We start from the raw sequence: 16,440 nt of genomic DNA on the forward strand, positions 1-16,440 counted from the left end.
AACCACCTTTGTCGGCGCGCTCATCGTAAGGCCTGCATGCCATGTTTTCCTCCTCCTGGATAGCTTGCAGACCAGTGAACAACTCCTCAGGAGATATCTGTACCGAAGAGGGCCACCACACCTCCGCCTCCAGAGGGAAAGGCCTCGGGGAGATAATAGACATCTGCTTCTCCAGGGTTCTCTCTATGGGCCGGAACGCACCCTCCCTCCTGGGAGGGACACCCTAGTTTTAGGGGTTACGCACTGCGAAGCCGTCTCGGCGGCCTTTGAAAGTGATGCTGCCACCCGTTAGATGGAAGGTTGGGTCTTCGCTGGATGCACCTGGGCCTTTACGGCTAGGGCCGGAGCATTGTCCTGCTTGGCCTTCTTAGGCGCAATGGTCTGAGCCCCGATTCCCCCCTTAGCCTTCTCCAGCAGGAAAGACAGTCTTCGCCTGGAGTGTATCATTCGGAGTTAATTGCATGTTAGAGATTTTGCAGAACACTCGACAGCACGACCTGTCGTTTAATGTTACTTATTTGTCTGTGGCCTTTTTTGCTGTTTAGTTAACCTGAGGAATTAATTACTGATGTAACATTTTAATTGTATGTGTGATTCATTTATATTCTAGATTCATGTCACTTTATGTATTACGGTTTCTACTGATATAGTATTCTTGAATTTTTAAGGTTTCACTTAATATATTAATAAATGGAACTTATGAAAATTGCCAATACAGTAATTTAATTATTTATCCTTGTTGAAGATGTGTTATTCTCCTGCAGCACAAAGACTTTGTTACACACATGCTAAAGGTCTGTTGGATTAGTGTAGTCTAATTTTTAACCAGGAATGACCTTGCAGCATTAGATCCTGGAGTCCCTCCTTTTGTTTTAAGAGCTCAAATATAATGAAGCCAATAAAGTAGCCAAATCTCAATACTAAGCTAACTGTATTTTATATAGCCCACCCCTGCTCATCGAGAAATTTTTAGAATAGCAAAAGAACTCGCAACAGTATTTCCTCTCACTGACCCACTATGCACACAGGCACAATGTAATCCAATTAGCATGTTTTTAATGAGAACATTCAGACTATTCACCAATCTCTCTTGGGAAGTGAAAACTTTGGTGTTGAAGAAATGCACATAGCGCAGTCTCTGGCAAGAATGAAGTCCCTACTCAAGTTCCAGCTCGAGCCGGTTACGCATGAAGTGGTTATGAGGGCTTACATGAACTCAAACCAGCACCCCCTGCTGATTCTGCTCCTCTTTGGGTCTGCCAGACGTTATCACCTACGGCTGCTCTTTCATTTCTCTACAAGTTCTATTCCGTCCTCTGAAGCACGCACTAGATTCCCCTCTACTGAAAAAGCCACATCTTGACACATCTCAGCCAGAAAACTATAGACCTATTTCACTTCTTCTGCCCATTAGGAAGTTGATGGAAATAATAGTCACTCAACAGCTCTCTTTTCTGGAATCGCATCTCCTACTTCATCTTTTTCAATCCGGGTTGCAGCCTTCGAGGGGTGTGGAATCCGTTATGATCTCTGTTCTGGTTGATCTTGCTTTGCTGCAGGACCGCAGAAATAGGAGTGCTGATTCTCTTTGACCTCTCTGCAGCGTTGGATACCATCGATCACCAGATCCTACTCCATCGTCCTTCTGACCGCACCCAGACATCTCTGGCTCCTTTTTTCTCTTCTCCTGTTGCTCTCTCCTGTGGGAACCCTCAGGAGTCTTCTGTCTCCACTTCTTTTTAACCTTTATCTCTGGCCGCTAGCAGATCTGCTTCATGAGCAGGAGGTGTGTTTTTATACCTCTGCCGACACCCAGCTGATTTTACGACTGGAATCTCCAACCTCTTCCTCCCCCTCCCCCCACTGTCTTGTCAGCTATAAGCTAGAGGGCCGATCATTTTCTTCAACTTAATAGTAACAAAAACGGATTATGGTAGCAAGGCCCACAGGAACTGAGACTTAGAGGGCAACAGAGTTCTGGCCTGAATAACCAGGATGATGTCCTGCACCAGGTAAATCAGTAGAGAGCCTAGGAGTAAATCTCCTTCCCTCTGGCTACCGAGAATTGCAGATCTCCATGTGCAAAGCAGCTATTTTTAAAATGAAAAAAATTCAAAAAACCTTTACCTTTCCTTCCCCTGGGATCCCATGTCTGAGTGGTGGCAGCATCTATTCTAGGGCCCCCAGATTATTTTAACAGATTTTACTTGGGACAATCAGCATTTCTAATTCAGCGGCTCTAAATAGTCCAAAATGCCACCGCACAGCCCTTGGTTCTACTTGTTTGGCCCATGCTCAGGATCTTCTCACAACTACACTGGCTCCTGGTTAGCAGCTGCATCAAATTTATGGTGCTCTGCATTGTTCAGCGGGCAGTTCATTCTGTGGGAGCAGGATATCTTCAAGAAAAACTGACCTTTATGCAGAGTCAGAATAATTCGCTCTGCTTCACAGTTAGTAGAGCCCAGACTTCTGAGTGCGGGGCCGGGGTGGGTGGGTGGTTTGGATGGGGGTGAGATGGAGGTAAAGGGCTTTTTCTTGTCTTGCTCTCTTGGGTTCCGAAAGACTGAAGACTTTCCTGTTCTGAGCCTGCCTTTATTTTTTGACCTTGCAGTAGGTTAGTTCGTCATCCTCTCTCTCTTTCTCTAGTGCATAGATGCCCTTGGGCCTTAGTTTGCACTGCACACATATGGTTACATTACAGAAAGCCCTAAAATCCCAGATGAGGGGTTCCCCAAACCACCAAGCAATTCCAGCATACTAGCCTTGGCACCCTTCTACTTTCCAACTTCAGTTACAAGGTATTTGGTGCAATGGATGGTTCTCGCCAGGTGTGCAGCCCCACCAGTACTACAACAGAATTATCCACCGCCTCATTCATTCAAAAGCATGGTAGCTCATCACGAGTGCAAATAGTATTGAATGCCATGAATGGGGGCGTTCAAGCTCTTGCTTAAAGTGTCATTGCTTCATGCCAACCATTAACTACTTGGCAAAGTGTTCAACATTTATAAAAACAAATTTTTTTTTTTAATTGAAATCACATTTGGTTCAAACAAAATGAATTTCCCTGGAATCCAAATTCATTCTTGGCTTGGAAATTATTAAAAGGAAAAAAGACATTTGTTTAATTATTTTAAACAGTCAAACCTTTCTTACCTTTCCACTTGCAGCCACAGTCTCCTCTTCCTGCTCATCTTTAAATAAAAAGAAAGAAACAATTTTAGTTCATGGAAGATTACTTACAAGCTCCTGCAGACTACACAACTACAACAAGAATTGATAAATGGAGATATTGTGGCAAGAAATTGACAAGCCAACTTCAGTGGACCAGACAAGGTTTACACCAACAACTAACCTAGCTCACAGTGGTAGTGTGCTGGGCAGTAAGTAAGAACTGGACTCTATTTACTGGTCATTTGTTGGGCGCTTATACAATTAGTAAAACTGTTTCAAAGTGCCCATAGGGCGACAGGGTGGGGGCAGGGGAGGAAGCCAATGAATTACAACAAAGATAAATAATTGAATTAATAGTACAAACAAATAGTGAGACTAACAGGGAGGAGAGACAAACCTACTAGGCCTTGTGAATGTTCAGAACGTGCCAGCGCAGGTGCAGGCGTTTAAGCGATTGGTGCTGTGGTACTTCTGAAGTGCTCGGGGTGAAGTGCTAAGAAGAGAAGAACGTAAGTGCAACCTCCCTTGGGAAAGCCAAGTAAGAGCAGTAAATAAACAGTGGCTGGGATGAGCGATGTGGGAGGGTCAGGGCCTGAGGATACAGAAGGCCCCTGCACACCAGTCTCGCTACTGTATGATTAGCAGCGAAGAGAGGAGGAGACGGAAGAGTTAAAGAGAAAGGTTGCAAGGCTTTTCCAGAACTTAAGGAGGTCCTGCTCAAGACGTAGAAGAGGGAGGATGTTCCAAAGGAGGGAGCCCACTGAGTAAATTAGAAGTTACTCACTGTAGTGACTAACATACTCCTAGTCCATAGTCCCCTTTTCTCCATATTGTATGGGTGCCCTTAGCTAGGGACGGGAGACAATCTTTATCAAAAGAAAAGTCATCTTCCCCTTTAAATTTAGAGGCGCGCAGGGGTAAGGCCCTGGGAGCATATGCTCCACTGACTCCACCAACTGGTGCCACTCAGACCCCTTTGACGCATCAACAATATTAACATTATCTAATGACACCAGTATAATTAAGGGGAAAGCTGATGGGGCGAAAGAAGGAAAGGGGACTAGGAGTACATTAGTCACTACGGTGAGTAACTTATAATTAATTACGCCTACGTCCCGTCCCCTTTCCTCCATACTCTATGGGCAAGTAAAATGGAATGTAGCACTAGGGTGTAGAGGTGCTCTCTTTGGAAAACAAGTTCCTAACACTGCCTGACCAAATGCAGAGTCTGACCTGGAGCAAGCATCCAAGCAGTAGCGCTTGCAGAAGGCCGAGGGTGTAGCCCATGTAGCCGCCTTGCTGATAACCAGCAATGGCACGTGCCTCTGGAACGCAACCGCTTTAGCTCCGATTGCATGGGCATGCAGATTTTCTGGAAGAGGTTTGTGCTGCCCCTCATACAACTCCTTGATAGCTGTAACCAACCACCTTGCTATTTAAGCCTTGGAGACCTGACAGACCGGCTTTGACCCAGGTGACAAAGAGCGTCTGATTTGCAGAACCTTTTGGTCCTTTCAAGGTAGTATTTCAGCACACGCCTTACGTCCAGACAGTACAATACCCTCCGATCGTCATCCTTTGGGTCTGCAAAGAAAGGTGGTAGCACTATCTCCTCATTCAGGTGGAAAGAGGATACAACCTTGGGTAAGAATGCAGGGTGAGTTCTAAGCACCACGTTGTCCTTATGGAAAGTAGTATAAGCCTCTGAAGCCACCAGCGCCTGAATTTCACTGATCCGGCAGACCAAGGTAAGGCCCACCAGGATGGCTGCTTTGATGGTGACTAGCCAGATGTCCGCCGACACCATAGGTTCAAATGTTTATGCGCCAGGGTGCCCAAGACCACGTTCCACACCGTGAGTGGTTCTTGATGGGCGGATAAAGCCTGGTCAGGCCCGCCAAGTGTTTTAACCACCGGATCAGAAGATGAAAATACTGCCTCCTCAGAGTTCCTGTAGGCTCCAATAGACACCAGATAGGGGGGGACAGAGGGGACAGGGGGGGGGGAGAGGGGGGGAGGGGGGGGGGGGGGAGTATGTGTCCACCTTCACCCCCGAGTGTGCGAGGTGTGCCGAGAAGATAACACGTCGTCCAACTTTCAGGTCAACGGATCCAAGTCCCTCGATTCTGCCCTGTGACAATACCTAGTCCACTTGCTTTTGTACTGGCTCCTGGTAGCATCGCTCCTAGCCCCTGTATAATGTCTAGGTTAGCTTGTGACCGCTGCAGATGCCTCAGTGTGACTTATTCAGGAACCACGCTGCAACGGCTAACACTTCTGGGGGGCAGGGTGGATGACCGTCCCTCCCTGCTGAGTGTGTACGTGTGCTGGGCGCAGCGGAAGGTGCACCAGGGACTGATCCGACAGGCTGAGTAGTCCGAGAACCATTGTCTTGCTGGCTACCACAAAGCTAAAAGAATGATACAGAGGTGCCGGGCCTCCCGAATCTTGCATATTACCCTGTGGACGGGGAGGGGGGGGTCTGAGGGGAGGCATACACGTTCATGTCGTTCAACTGGATCTGCATAGCGTCGCCCAAGGAGCCCCTGCCCTGACCCTGCCAGGATGCAAACTGGGGCACCTCCTGCTGTACCAGGTGGCAAAGAGGTCCACCTGAGGATGGCCCCCACCTGTCGAAGATCCCCTGAAGGTGCCATTCGTAGTTGTCCGCACCCAGCCTGCCGAAAATGTCCTTTTCCAGGTTGAATTCACCCGGGAGGAGTATTGCTGCCAGGTGCATGTCATTTACCAGAGCCTACTCTCAAGTGTCGACTGCTAGAGTGCAGAGGGGAGGAGACCATTGGTCTGAATCAGGATCGCCTTTCCACAGATCGGGAGTGTTAGGCAAGATTGTATGCAGTACTCTGTGGGAGACTGCACAACCCTCGTCCTCTTGGCAATAGTTAACCAAACCTTTGGTATCAGCATGTACTACACAAGTTGGTAGAGTGACTGAGCAGCCAGGCTCATCTAAAGAGGGGTCAATATGAGTTTAAGGATTTTAACAGACTTTCACAGTGACAAGTATCCAAATAACACTTACACTCAAGGTTTATTGATTAAACAATTATTTATTAAACAGTCAGTTTGAATAAGCCTTCTCTAGATGGAAGCGAATATTTCACACTTCAATACACTTCAGAATACACACTCTGTTTCAATAAATCAGTTGATACCCATTTGGAATGGCACACAGACACTTCCTACGCAATGAGGTGACCTCAATACCTAAGCCATTGTGGACATTGATATATCACTGGTACATTTAGAGCAATACTGAGATTAGAGACAAAGGGGAAAGGGGGAACCATGGTTAACAAGTTTCTAAAACAGGTAAGCACCTTTAAAACCCACCAATGCAATTTAGATTATTTACTTGTGAAGCGGGGAAAGGATTAATGTGAGACTTTTTGGAGGGACAGATAAAAACACAAAGTCAGAGGTTAGAAGTGTCTTCAGGGAGCCAGAACAGCCAATGTCAATGGAGCAAAGTCTAGGGGGGCTAGAGTTCTTCTTGAAGGTAAGTAAAAAGTCTTGAACAATGTTAAAGAGTTTTTGTTGAAAAAGAAATCACTGTTGGGCCACAAGCTGGGAGGCTTGTGATGGACAAAGTTGCAAGCAACTCTGCAAAATGTAACAAAGGCAAGTCTCAACTGAGAGCAAGCAAGTTACACAGCAAGATGCAGGTACCCCTTAGTTACAGAACCTTATGTCTGAAGAGATTGGTTCCAGCTGGCTTCTGTTCCTGTTGCAGTATGGCAGATCCTGTTCCTGAGCCTCAGCCATGGGGACAAGAGGGAGGACATGTGGAGACTCCTGGTGTTCGGGAGAATTCTCACAAATGTGCCAATTCCCTCCACCTTAGAAACCCCCAGCAACTTTGCTGGATATGGAGTACTTGCTTTTTTTTAACCTGGAGAGAGATAACCTTTTTCCCCACTCTCTCATATTTTAATGTGATTTTGAACACCGTTTCTTTTGGTTGTGGAGTCCGACAAACTCCATAGGCATCATCTTTTACATTGTGTTACACAGGCCCTTCAGTGCAGTGGCACAGAGAAGACTTTCAGATTTCCCCAAGGTTTAAATACCTTCTCTGGGATGAACTACTGTTTCCCAGAGCAGTAAAGTGAAATTGACTTTACTTACATTTGTAACTTTCTAGACCCAGCACACACTATCTTACAATAGGGTGCTGGAGGGGTTACCTAGCATACCCTTTGTCTAGCTTCTCATGTAACATTTTTATGTCACCCTTTCCTCACTGAATGGCTGGTGGCAGTGGTTTTGTTTTAACTACTGTTGTGTGCATTTACCACGTGCCGCGTTTGCAGATGCAGTAAAGCAACCAAGCTGCCATTTTTGTCCAAATGGCCCTCGTCTTTTTTCACAATCTCTTTGTGGAAAGGTCCTTCTTGAGATTACTCTTCTGAGCGCCAAACCAGGTTTGGTCCCATTGTTCGCTTTGCCTTTGGCGGGATTCACGAGTGAAGCCAGCCTCTGGCTCCAGAGTGCCTGGGGCAGGCAGGAAGTGAGGGAAGTGCCCGAAACTCCCTGTGCTTAGTCTTCTTCGAGATTTTTGGTTACTCTAGGTGCGAGTGGCCAGCTGACTGTCTGGCAAGGACAGTCACCCTGCTGGGTGAGTGACAGCTAGGCTGGAATTAATGGGAGAGAACTGAATAAAAGGCGAGTCTTTTGGCATGGAAGGCAGAGTCTACCACTGGACGAAGGAACTGAAGAACAACTTGAAGAGGACGCCTGCTGCAACTCCTGGACCGTTTGCCCAGCCCTGCTGCAGAGCCAAAATGCAAAGTTTGCATCGACAGAAGCCCCTGCAAAGACGACTTCTCCCCTGAGTTGGTGGGACCAATCAACTCCAAAGTAAGCCACCTGGACATCCATCTTGGAGCTGGTTGAATTTCCAGAGTTGCTGCTGGAAACTGTATAGCCAGGGAGAGGAACACCAGATTGTGTGTGTTGCTTTTAAGCTGGCCAAGAGCTCCAGAAAGAACCTCCGGACTCCCAGGAAGAAGGACTGACGGAGCCTGAGCCCCCTCAACAGAGTGCAGGACCCCAGAAGAAAAACGTCCATCTCGACAGCCAGGAACCGTGGTGTTGCTATTTGCGGTAGATGAGGAGCTGAAACACTGAACATCCACTGAAAGTGAAGTTTGCCGGTTGCGAGATTTGACCGTCCCAGTCCAGGAGTCCCCAGAAGTCCTCCCTCTTGTCCCCACGACTGAAGCTCAGGAACAGTGAGATCTACACAGGAATAGAAGTCATCTGCTGCACTTTTTCTTCAATACAAAGGTTCTGTTAAGTCTGAGAGAATTTACCTCATTGTAGAGTTGCTTCCATCTTCTACTACACACAAGTCTAATCAGCTTGTGACCCTACATTTGATTTTTCTTTTCTTCAAAGACTTCTAAAACATTGTGCAAATACTTTAGTGCTTCATCCTAGAATAAGACTTTCACCCATTGACTTTGGCTTAGCCTGCTATACTGAATGACTACTTAAGGGACCCAAAAGTATTTGCATGCTTAAGAATATTTGTGGTCTCTTGTTCTAATAACCTTTACCTTTTACAAAATATCTAATAGTAAGATATTAATGTTCCCAGCACCCCAGCTATTGAAGTCACTTGAGGGTGTAGGTTGTGTGTGGGCCATCTCAAAAAGGTCAACATGCTACCAAAACTATGTAGTACAAGTTTATACCAAAGGTTGGTTTTCCTATACCTGTAGTCAGAGTTGTGTGTAGTGCACCCAAAGGGTACTGCATACAAGCTTTGCCTAACAGGGTCGATTGGTCCCACCAACCCAAGGGAAGAAGTCGTCCTTTGCAGGACTTCTCTTGTCAAGGCGAATTTGAGCTTCAGCACTGCAACAAGGCTTCACCAGGCAAAGCAACGGTCCAGGAATTTCAGCAAACTTCTCTTCCAAGTTCTTTTTCAGATTCCTTCGTCCAGTGGTGAACTCTTCCTTCTGTATAAAAGACATCGCCTTTTATGCAGGTTTCTCATTCAATCGCAGCCTAGCATCACTCACGGCAAGATGGCTGTCCTCCAAGGACAGCCAGCCAATCACCTTTGGGTGCATTCCTGTAACCAAGGAAACTAAGCACAGGGAGTTTTGGTAACCTCCCTCGCTTCTTACCTTGCCAGACACGCTGGAGCCAGAAGCGGGCTTAACCACTGAACCCAGCCAAAGACAAAACGAACAAAGGGACAAAACCTGGCTTGTTGCACTGAGTAAATCTCAAGAAGGACCTTTACAACAAGAAATGGCTAAAGAATAAGACCAGGGCCATTTTGACAAAATGGGCACCCTTGGGTGCTTTACTGCAGCTGCAATTACAGCCTGCGGTAGAAATACTCAATGTTAGAAAAAAAAAAAACACCACTGCCACCAGCCATTAATTGTAGAAAGGGTAACAAAAATGTTACATGAGTGGATGGATAATAGGGATACTAAATAACCCCTCCAGCACCCTATTGTAAGATAGTGTGTGCTGGGTCTATGAAGATACAAATGTAAGTCAAGTCAATTTCACTTTAGTTCTCTTGGAAACAGTAGTTTAAACAAGAGAAGGTATTAAAACCTTTGGGAAAACTAAAAGACTTACCTGTGCCACCGCACTGAAGGTGCTGTGTGTCACAATGTAAACACATTCCGAGCCAGATGGATATCAACTCGAGCCAGTTGATGTGAGCCGCCTACTCCTGACGGGACCAAAACTTGTACACGCAGTGGCTGCCCAAAGTAGTTCCCCAGCAGTCTAGGGAAGAGTTAATGGTGCTGGTGACCCGAGGCGCTGGTTGACAGAAGGGCCTGCCTATACAGAGGCTGCTGTCCGTGCTCCACCAGACTAGGTCCTGGTGGAGATGAGGGATGCTGACCATCCATGACCACTCGGGCCTGAGGCCAGAAGTGTTTGTCCTCCATGAGATTGCTGCACGTGTTCATCCAGCCAAGTTCGTAGACCAACTGGCTGGGCACAGGTGATCCATGAGTGCTACCCAGATGATGAGACCACTGGTCCCTCAACCACTAGAGGGATCTCATGCGCAGCATGCCCTCTGGCACAGGAAGAAAATAGGAGGCAATGAGACCCAAAAGGCAGAGGAAAGAAGTGGCTGGTAGGGTGCTGTGGTTCTGAAACACATGTACCACCTGGGCTATATTGCTGACTCTCTTTGGGAGGAAGACTTCCCTAGCCGAGTATCTAGGACTGCTCCGATGAACTGGAGGTGCTGAACTGGTGTCAAATGGGATTCAAGTTGAGGGAAAAGCCCATCCCTCCCAGTAGCAGGTAGGTGTCTTCCAGATGAGAAAACCTGCCCTGCTGACTCAATCCCCTCCACCCCTGCTTACAACCTCCCCTGGATCAACCAGTCATCCAGGTATGGGAATAGATGGATCCCGGATGTCCTCAGGTGAAACTATACTACCGCTGAGGTCAACCCAAATGGCAGAACCTTGAATTGCTAGTGCTTGTCCCCTATGAGGAACCTTTAGGACCATACTGTGCTTTTGGTGTATTGGCACATGGAAATAAGCATCCTGCAGGTCTATCGGCACCTGCCAGTCCTGAAATTCAAGAGCGTGGAGAATTTCTCTAAACGTCACCATCCTGAATTTGTCTTTCTTCATGAACTTGTTAAGAGCCCCAGAGGTCCAGAATGGGACGTAGACCTCCTCCCTTCTTGGGTACTTTTAGTAAAGATTTTGCTTTACTGCACCTTTCCTTCCATTTGTATAGACCCCCCAAACTTTTTGCTTTTATTTTTGATCCTGACTTGTACTTTATACAGTGAAGCCTTAAACTTCACTACACTGTCTTTTGCTCATCTGTTATGGGGAAAATGATTCGGTCAGGCTGTCTGTACTGGGAAACATTGCGACTTGGTTACTACTTTTAGTAACTTGTTATCACTTGTGGTAACTTATCATTGTACAAGGCAGTACAATGGGGTGCACTTTTGTTTTTGCCCTAGACTAACACTAAGGATTTTTGGTTACTCTAGGTGTGCTAAATGGACAAGCTGGTGGTAGCAGTGACTTTTTACAATTTTTTTTGTGCTTTTTGTTTTAGCCTTAACACGTTTGGCGAGTGTTCATACATGGCCGTGCCACATATGTTTTTCGCTTGTACTTTAGCCATCTTGTTCTTTAGCTTTCTTCCTGGCCCGTGAGGCTGTTACGTAAGAATTGGTGCAGTCACACTGAGACTACACAAGACTTATCTGCTTGGTAGTAGGTAACCCACCTTTTGGTATAGGTCTGTACTACACACGTTGGTAGTGTGACTGAGTAGCCAGGCCAATTTCAAGAGGGGTAAATGTGAGCTGTAGAGCTGTACGGATGAAATCAGTCAATACAAATAACCAAGTAACATTTACACTCAAGGTTTTAGTTACAAATTATTTACAAAAGTTTTAGTTAAGCATTCTTTAAACCCCCAAAGTGCCAAGGACGAGTATCTCACCTTTTTGGCACTTCAGTTTGTGTGATCCCTGCAAATCAGCGATTGCACAAACTCGAAATCCGACCCATTGGGCTATGTGAGGAGGGGGAGGTTCCTCCTCACGGCCCGGCGTTGGATTTAATTCAGTTTCATGTCAGCGTGCCTAATGCACGCCGACGTGGAACTAAATTTAAATTCCACTGCCATTTTCCACTGCAAATAAGATGGTAGGTTTTCCGTCGATCTCCAGCATTGTTGTGCAGTTTAGATCGAGGGAGGTGTTCTCGGAAAGGGGAGACTCTCCCCTTTCCAATGACACCTACCATGAAGCATTGGTGAGTGCGGATCACTCGATACGCGCCCAGCAATGCCACTAGAGCACCACGGATTTGTTTTTGCAGTTGGGGGGGTGGGGGGGAAGGGGGTTTGCTTACTATGTAAGCGGCCCTCTCCCCCACCAGCCCTTAAAGCATGGGCCACAACTTTTAGCCCAACCTGGGGGCAGATGGGCACACTAATGTGCCCATATGCCCCAAGGGAAGGGGCAACCAAAATATATAAATGTAATGTGTTTTTGGTGGGGTTGTTGTGGGTGGGGGGGCACACTAGACCACCAGGGATTTTCTATAAATGACAGGGGGTGGCCCTCTCCCCACCCACCCGAAATGGAAGGTGGGGCATGCCATGTAGCCCTCCCTGGGGGCAGACTGCTAGTGAACTCTTGAAATCTGACCCTAGGAAGGAGTACATTTGTTTTAACGGGGGATCGGAGGAGGGCACAAGACCACCAGGGATGGGTTTTCTAAAAAGGGGGGTGGTGGCCCTCTCCCCCCGCAGCCCCAAATTGATGGGGCATGTCATTTAGCCCTCCCTAGGGACAAATTGTTAGTCTAATCTGGCAATCTTCCTCTAGGAAGGGGCAAATTAATTGTTTCACTGGGCGGTGGGGTTCACTAGCCCACCTGGATTGAGTGTGGCCAGGAATAGAAGGATGCTGGCTGCTTTGCAGGAAAACTAAGTGCATTGCTGGGTGTGGATCACTGGATCTGCGCCCAGCAATGGCACATTGGTGTGGTGCTTACTTCGTGTGCACAGTATTTTGACAGCAGATGTGAGCACCATAAGTGTGCATTGGGCCTTTTGAAGGAATGAACGTTTGGACTACCTCCTGTTCAGTAGTGCAAGCTGAAGATGGGATCATGCCAGTTTGGTTTGGTTTTTGCTGGACTGACACTGATGATCCACTTGTTTTTTTCTGTTTACAGGTCTAGTACAGTTGAAGCTTCTCCTTTGATATGCAAGTAGTGAATCCGCCCTTTTTCAACCAAGTATATTATACAGGGGATTTGGGGGGGGGGGATTTGGGGGGGGTTGGATTCTTAGTGGGGTGAGTAACTGGGCTGAATTGTTGGCGGTGTGAGCAGGAGTGGGGACCACTCGGGGGGAGTTGTGGTGGGCAAGGACAGACTTGCAGTGTCGGGACACAAATTGCCCCTCTCCCATGTCTGCAGAACAGTGCTGTTCTCCTGGGAGGGCAATTTGGTACTAGGCCATCTGGACAAAGTTTTCAGTGGTGGGGATTTCAATATACCCATTTGCCTCATTCGCTATTTCCGATCAGTTTGAAGTTTACCCTTCCTTGGTGGCAGATGACTGGTATGGCTCATGTATCTGGCCCAAGGAAGGGAAAGGTTTGCAGATAATAGCCTGAAGTTTGGATGTATTATTGCTGGGCTGTGTACAGATGATAATTTGCTTTTTGTTTCCTTTACAGTTGCTTGCGCTGGTTTATGTAATTAGTATAAAATGTGCTTTTGTTATTATGCATTGTAATTGGGGGGCAGATTGTTAGTGTAGTGGATGGGACTGTGGTTGGAGTGTCAGTGGTATAGGTGGGAACAAGTGGTGCAGAGGTAATCTGTTGAGTGATGGGTGTGCCCTGAATAGATTATGTTGGCTGCTTTGTATGAAAAAAACTTTAGTAAACATAAGGACTACCAGTTTCTGAAACTGGTAGTAATGTATGTCTTGTCAGCATGCAATGCACACTTGGTATGGAGCTCTTCCCTTTATTAGAATAGTCACCATTTTTTTCTAGCGTCTCCAAGTCCGACAGCAGCCCAGTGAGCCCCGGCAGGGTCCCCATCGTTTCCCAGGGGTCAAAGCTGTAATGCAAACCACGCAGGGGTCCAGGACAGTCGAGGGTGATGTCTCTGGCCTTGAGCGCCTGTCTCCCTTGTTGGTCGAATGCCCGCAAGTTCAGCAGCGGTCCCAGGGAGCCCCGCCAGGGTGCCCATCCCTTCTCCTAGCAAAGAGCTGTAACGCAGTCTAGGCAGAGCTTCAGGATGGTTGGGGTGATGGTCCCAGGCTTGTGTGCCTGTCTCCATTGTTGATCAACCGCCCCAAAGTTCAGCAGTGGTCCAAAGGGGCCATGGCAGGTTCCCCATCCCTCCCTGTAGGGAAAACTTGTAACGCAGGCCTGTCAGAACACTAGGATGGTCGGTGGGGTCATGTCCCCGGCCTGTCGTGCCCATCTCCCATGTTGGTGGTCCGTCCAAGTCCAGCGGCTGTCCAGTGAGCCCCAGCAGGGTCCCAATCCTTTCCCAGGGATCAAAGCTGGGATTATCTCAATAATTGATGGACTTACTGGTTCGAGTGGCATGATAATAAAATGGTGACTAAATCTGTTGACAGTGAGAGACTTCCTAGCAACTGTATTGTACTTTGTTTTGGTGGAATGTCAATGTATTCAATATGTCAGTGCTGTCTATTTCTTTGCAAAACATCCCCACATTTTGCAGCTTAATTCCAATTTCTGGCCCTTGGAGTCGCTCGGTCCTTGTGACCTTCCCCCTTCACACCTGACCCTATGTGAATGAGCAGGGGATTGTGTGGAAAGTGTGCCAGCTGTTGTCTTGAAGAGCCTGCCATGTACTTTCCTCATCTTCACTGTCTGCTTCCAGAGCGCCTCTGCCTTATCACCTCACCTGACCGGACTACAAATCCATTACAATGTTGCTTCTCACCTGCATTTCCCATCCACCTGCACCCCATGGGGGAGTGGAAGGTTCAACGCACAGTGGCGGTCTATAAATTGTCAGCGTGGGTTGTATCCTCTTCCCCACACTTGTATTTGTGTAATGTAAAGGTGAAAATGACATCTTGCTTAGATTTTTGGTTCTCTTTACTGTAGGTGCAGGTGTGTTGTAGTAGTCTAACCACTTTTAAGTAAGCAATGAGCTGTTCCTTTGCATTTCACGTGAGGGTTAGCAAATTAGTACTCCTTTTTATTTAGCATGCTGAGAGTACATCACATTGTAGAGGGCTGCTACAGTTTGTGAGCAGATTCTGGACTTTTTGGCGCAATTGTGTGATCTTGGTCTGTCATTCAATACCACTTTACTAGTTTCCATACTTTGAGAAGCAAAGATACTTATTGTTTCAGTCGGTCTGTTCTTTGGGCAGTAAAACTTTAAATCGCGACAATAGTCATGGCTTCACGTCCGATGTTTAGTGAGAAGGCTTTTGCCTTACTGATGCGGTCTGACGCGGAGCAAGGCACCGAACCAGATGTAAAATCTGAAACAGAATCTGCTTCTGAGGGTGAGCAGGCAGTTGATTCGGGAAGTGAGTTATCGGTTGAGGCTAGTTCCACCTCCTCACCTGTTGAGGAAGAGAATGAATGGGTACATGCACCTAGTCTGTCACTTCCCACACAGGTTACCTGCAAGGTTGGTGAACACGCAGGACATGCAAGGAATGTGCCAGGTCATGGCATGGCTGATGAGTGACTGGGTGCCTCCAGCAATGGCTCAGCCTGTTATTTCAGTGAACAGAGGCACATCAGGGTGCCCAGAGAATACAGATGGTTTTCCGCCTATTGACTATTTCAATTTATTTGTGGATAATGGGTTCATTTCAGATGTAGTTGAGCAAGCCAATTTGTATGCAGAACAGTTCTTGAGGTGACAGGGTCCCACTCTGAAACCCCATTCCAGAGCACAATCTTGGGTTCCTACTACAACTGTTGAGAAGATAAAATGTAAGGGTTTCACTCTGCTCATGAGTAGCGCCGAAACCGTCTGTTCTGGTCTACTGAAGCAGTATTTACAACCCCTTTTTTCCAGAAATGGCTAGAAATTGTTTCCAGGCACTACAACGTATGTTGCATTTCAATGACAGCTCAGCAGCATTACCCAGAACGGACCCAAATTGTGATAGGCTATTGAAAATTCAGCCCTTGCTGAAGCACTTTACTCAGCGATTTTCAGGGGTGCATGTACCTAGCCGTAAAATATCCATTGATTAATTGGTATTGTTCAAAAGTCGGCTACTGGTCAAGCAATATATTCCAAGCAAGAGAGCTAGATATGGGATCAAGGTGTATATGTTGTGCGAAAGCACCACTGGGCATACCTACAACATGGGACTCAACTTGAAAAGACTAGCATAAACCCTCTGGGTTGCACAGCCCTTTGGGGGATAACTGAGAAGATGGTTTGGGATCTTGCCACACCATTGTTCCACAAAGGTCACCATTTGTATGTGGACAATTTCGACACAAGAAATTGTAGAAAGCGTGTAGAAAGAATTTCTACACTCAAGGAATTGTACAATGTGGGCACTCTGGCATGCGGTACAATCCACAGTAACCGCAAAGGCTTCCCCTGACAACTTGTGTGTAAGGAGCTGGAGAAGGGAGCATGTATGGCATTGCAGTAGGATGAACGGTTGGCAGTACAATTCGGCAACAGAAGCGATGTGCACATGCTAAGTACTATTCAAAAGCTCAAA

The 16,440-nt window shown here is 46.9% G+C and overlaps 1 protein-coding gene across 2 annotated transcripts in view; it reads right to left on the bottom strand.

The window, feature by feature from the left end:
- SMARCC1 (SWI/SNF related BAF chromatin remodeling complex subunit C1) overlaps positions 1–16,440 on the bottom strand; it is a 1,286,593-nt gene that overhangs the window by 563,907 nt on the left and 706,246 nt on the right. For both annotated transcript variants that reach the window (XM_069645843.1, XM_069645841.1), the window contains exon 13: positions 3,160–3,197. In XM_069645843.1, coding sequence (XP_069501944.1) covers positions 3,160–3,197 — 38 coding nt within the window. The remainder of the gene's footprint in view (positions 1–3,159; positions 3,198–16,440) is intronic.

This window comes from Ambystoma mexicanum, chromosome 2p (assembly GCF_040938575.1).
Source record: "Ambystoma mexicanum isolate Mex_15411 chromosome 2p, UKY_AmexF1_1, whole genome shotgun sequence".
In the NCBI taxonomy this organism is placed as follows: Eukaryota; Metazoa; Chordata; class Amphibia; order Caudata; family Ambystomatidae; genus Ambystoma; species Ambystoma mexicanum.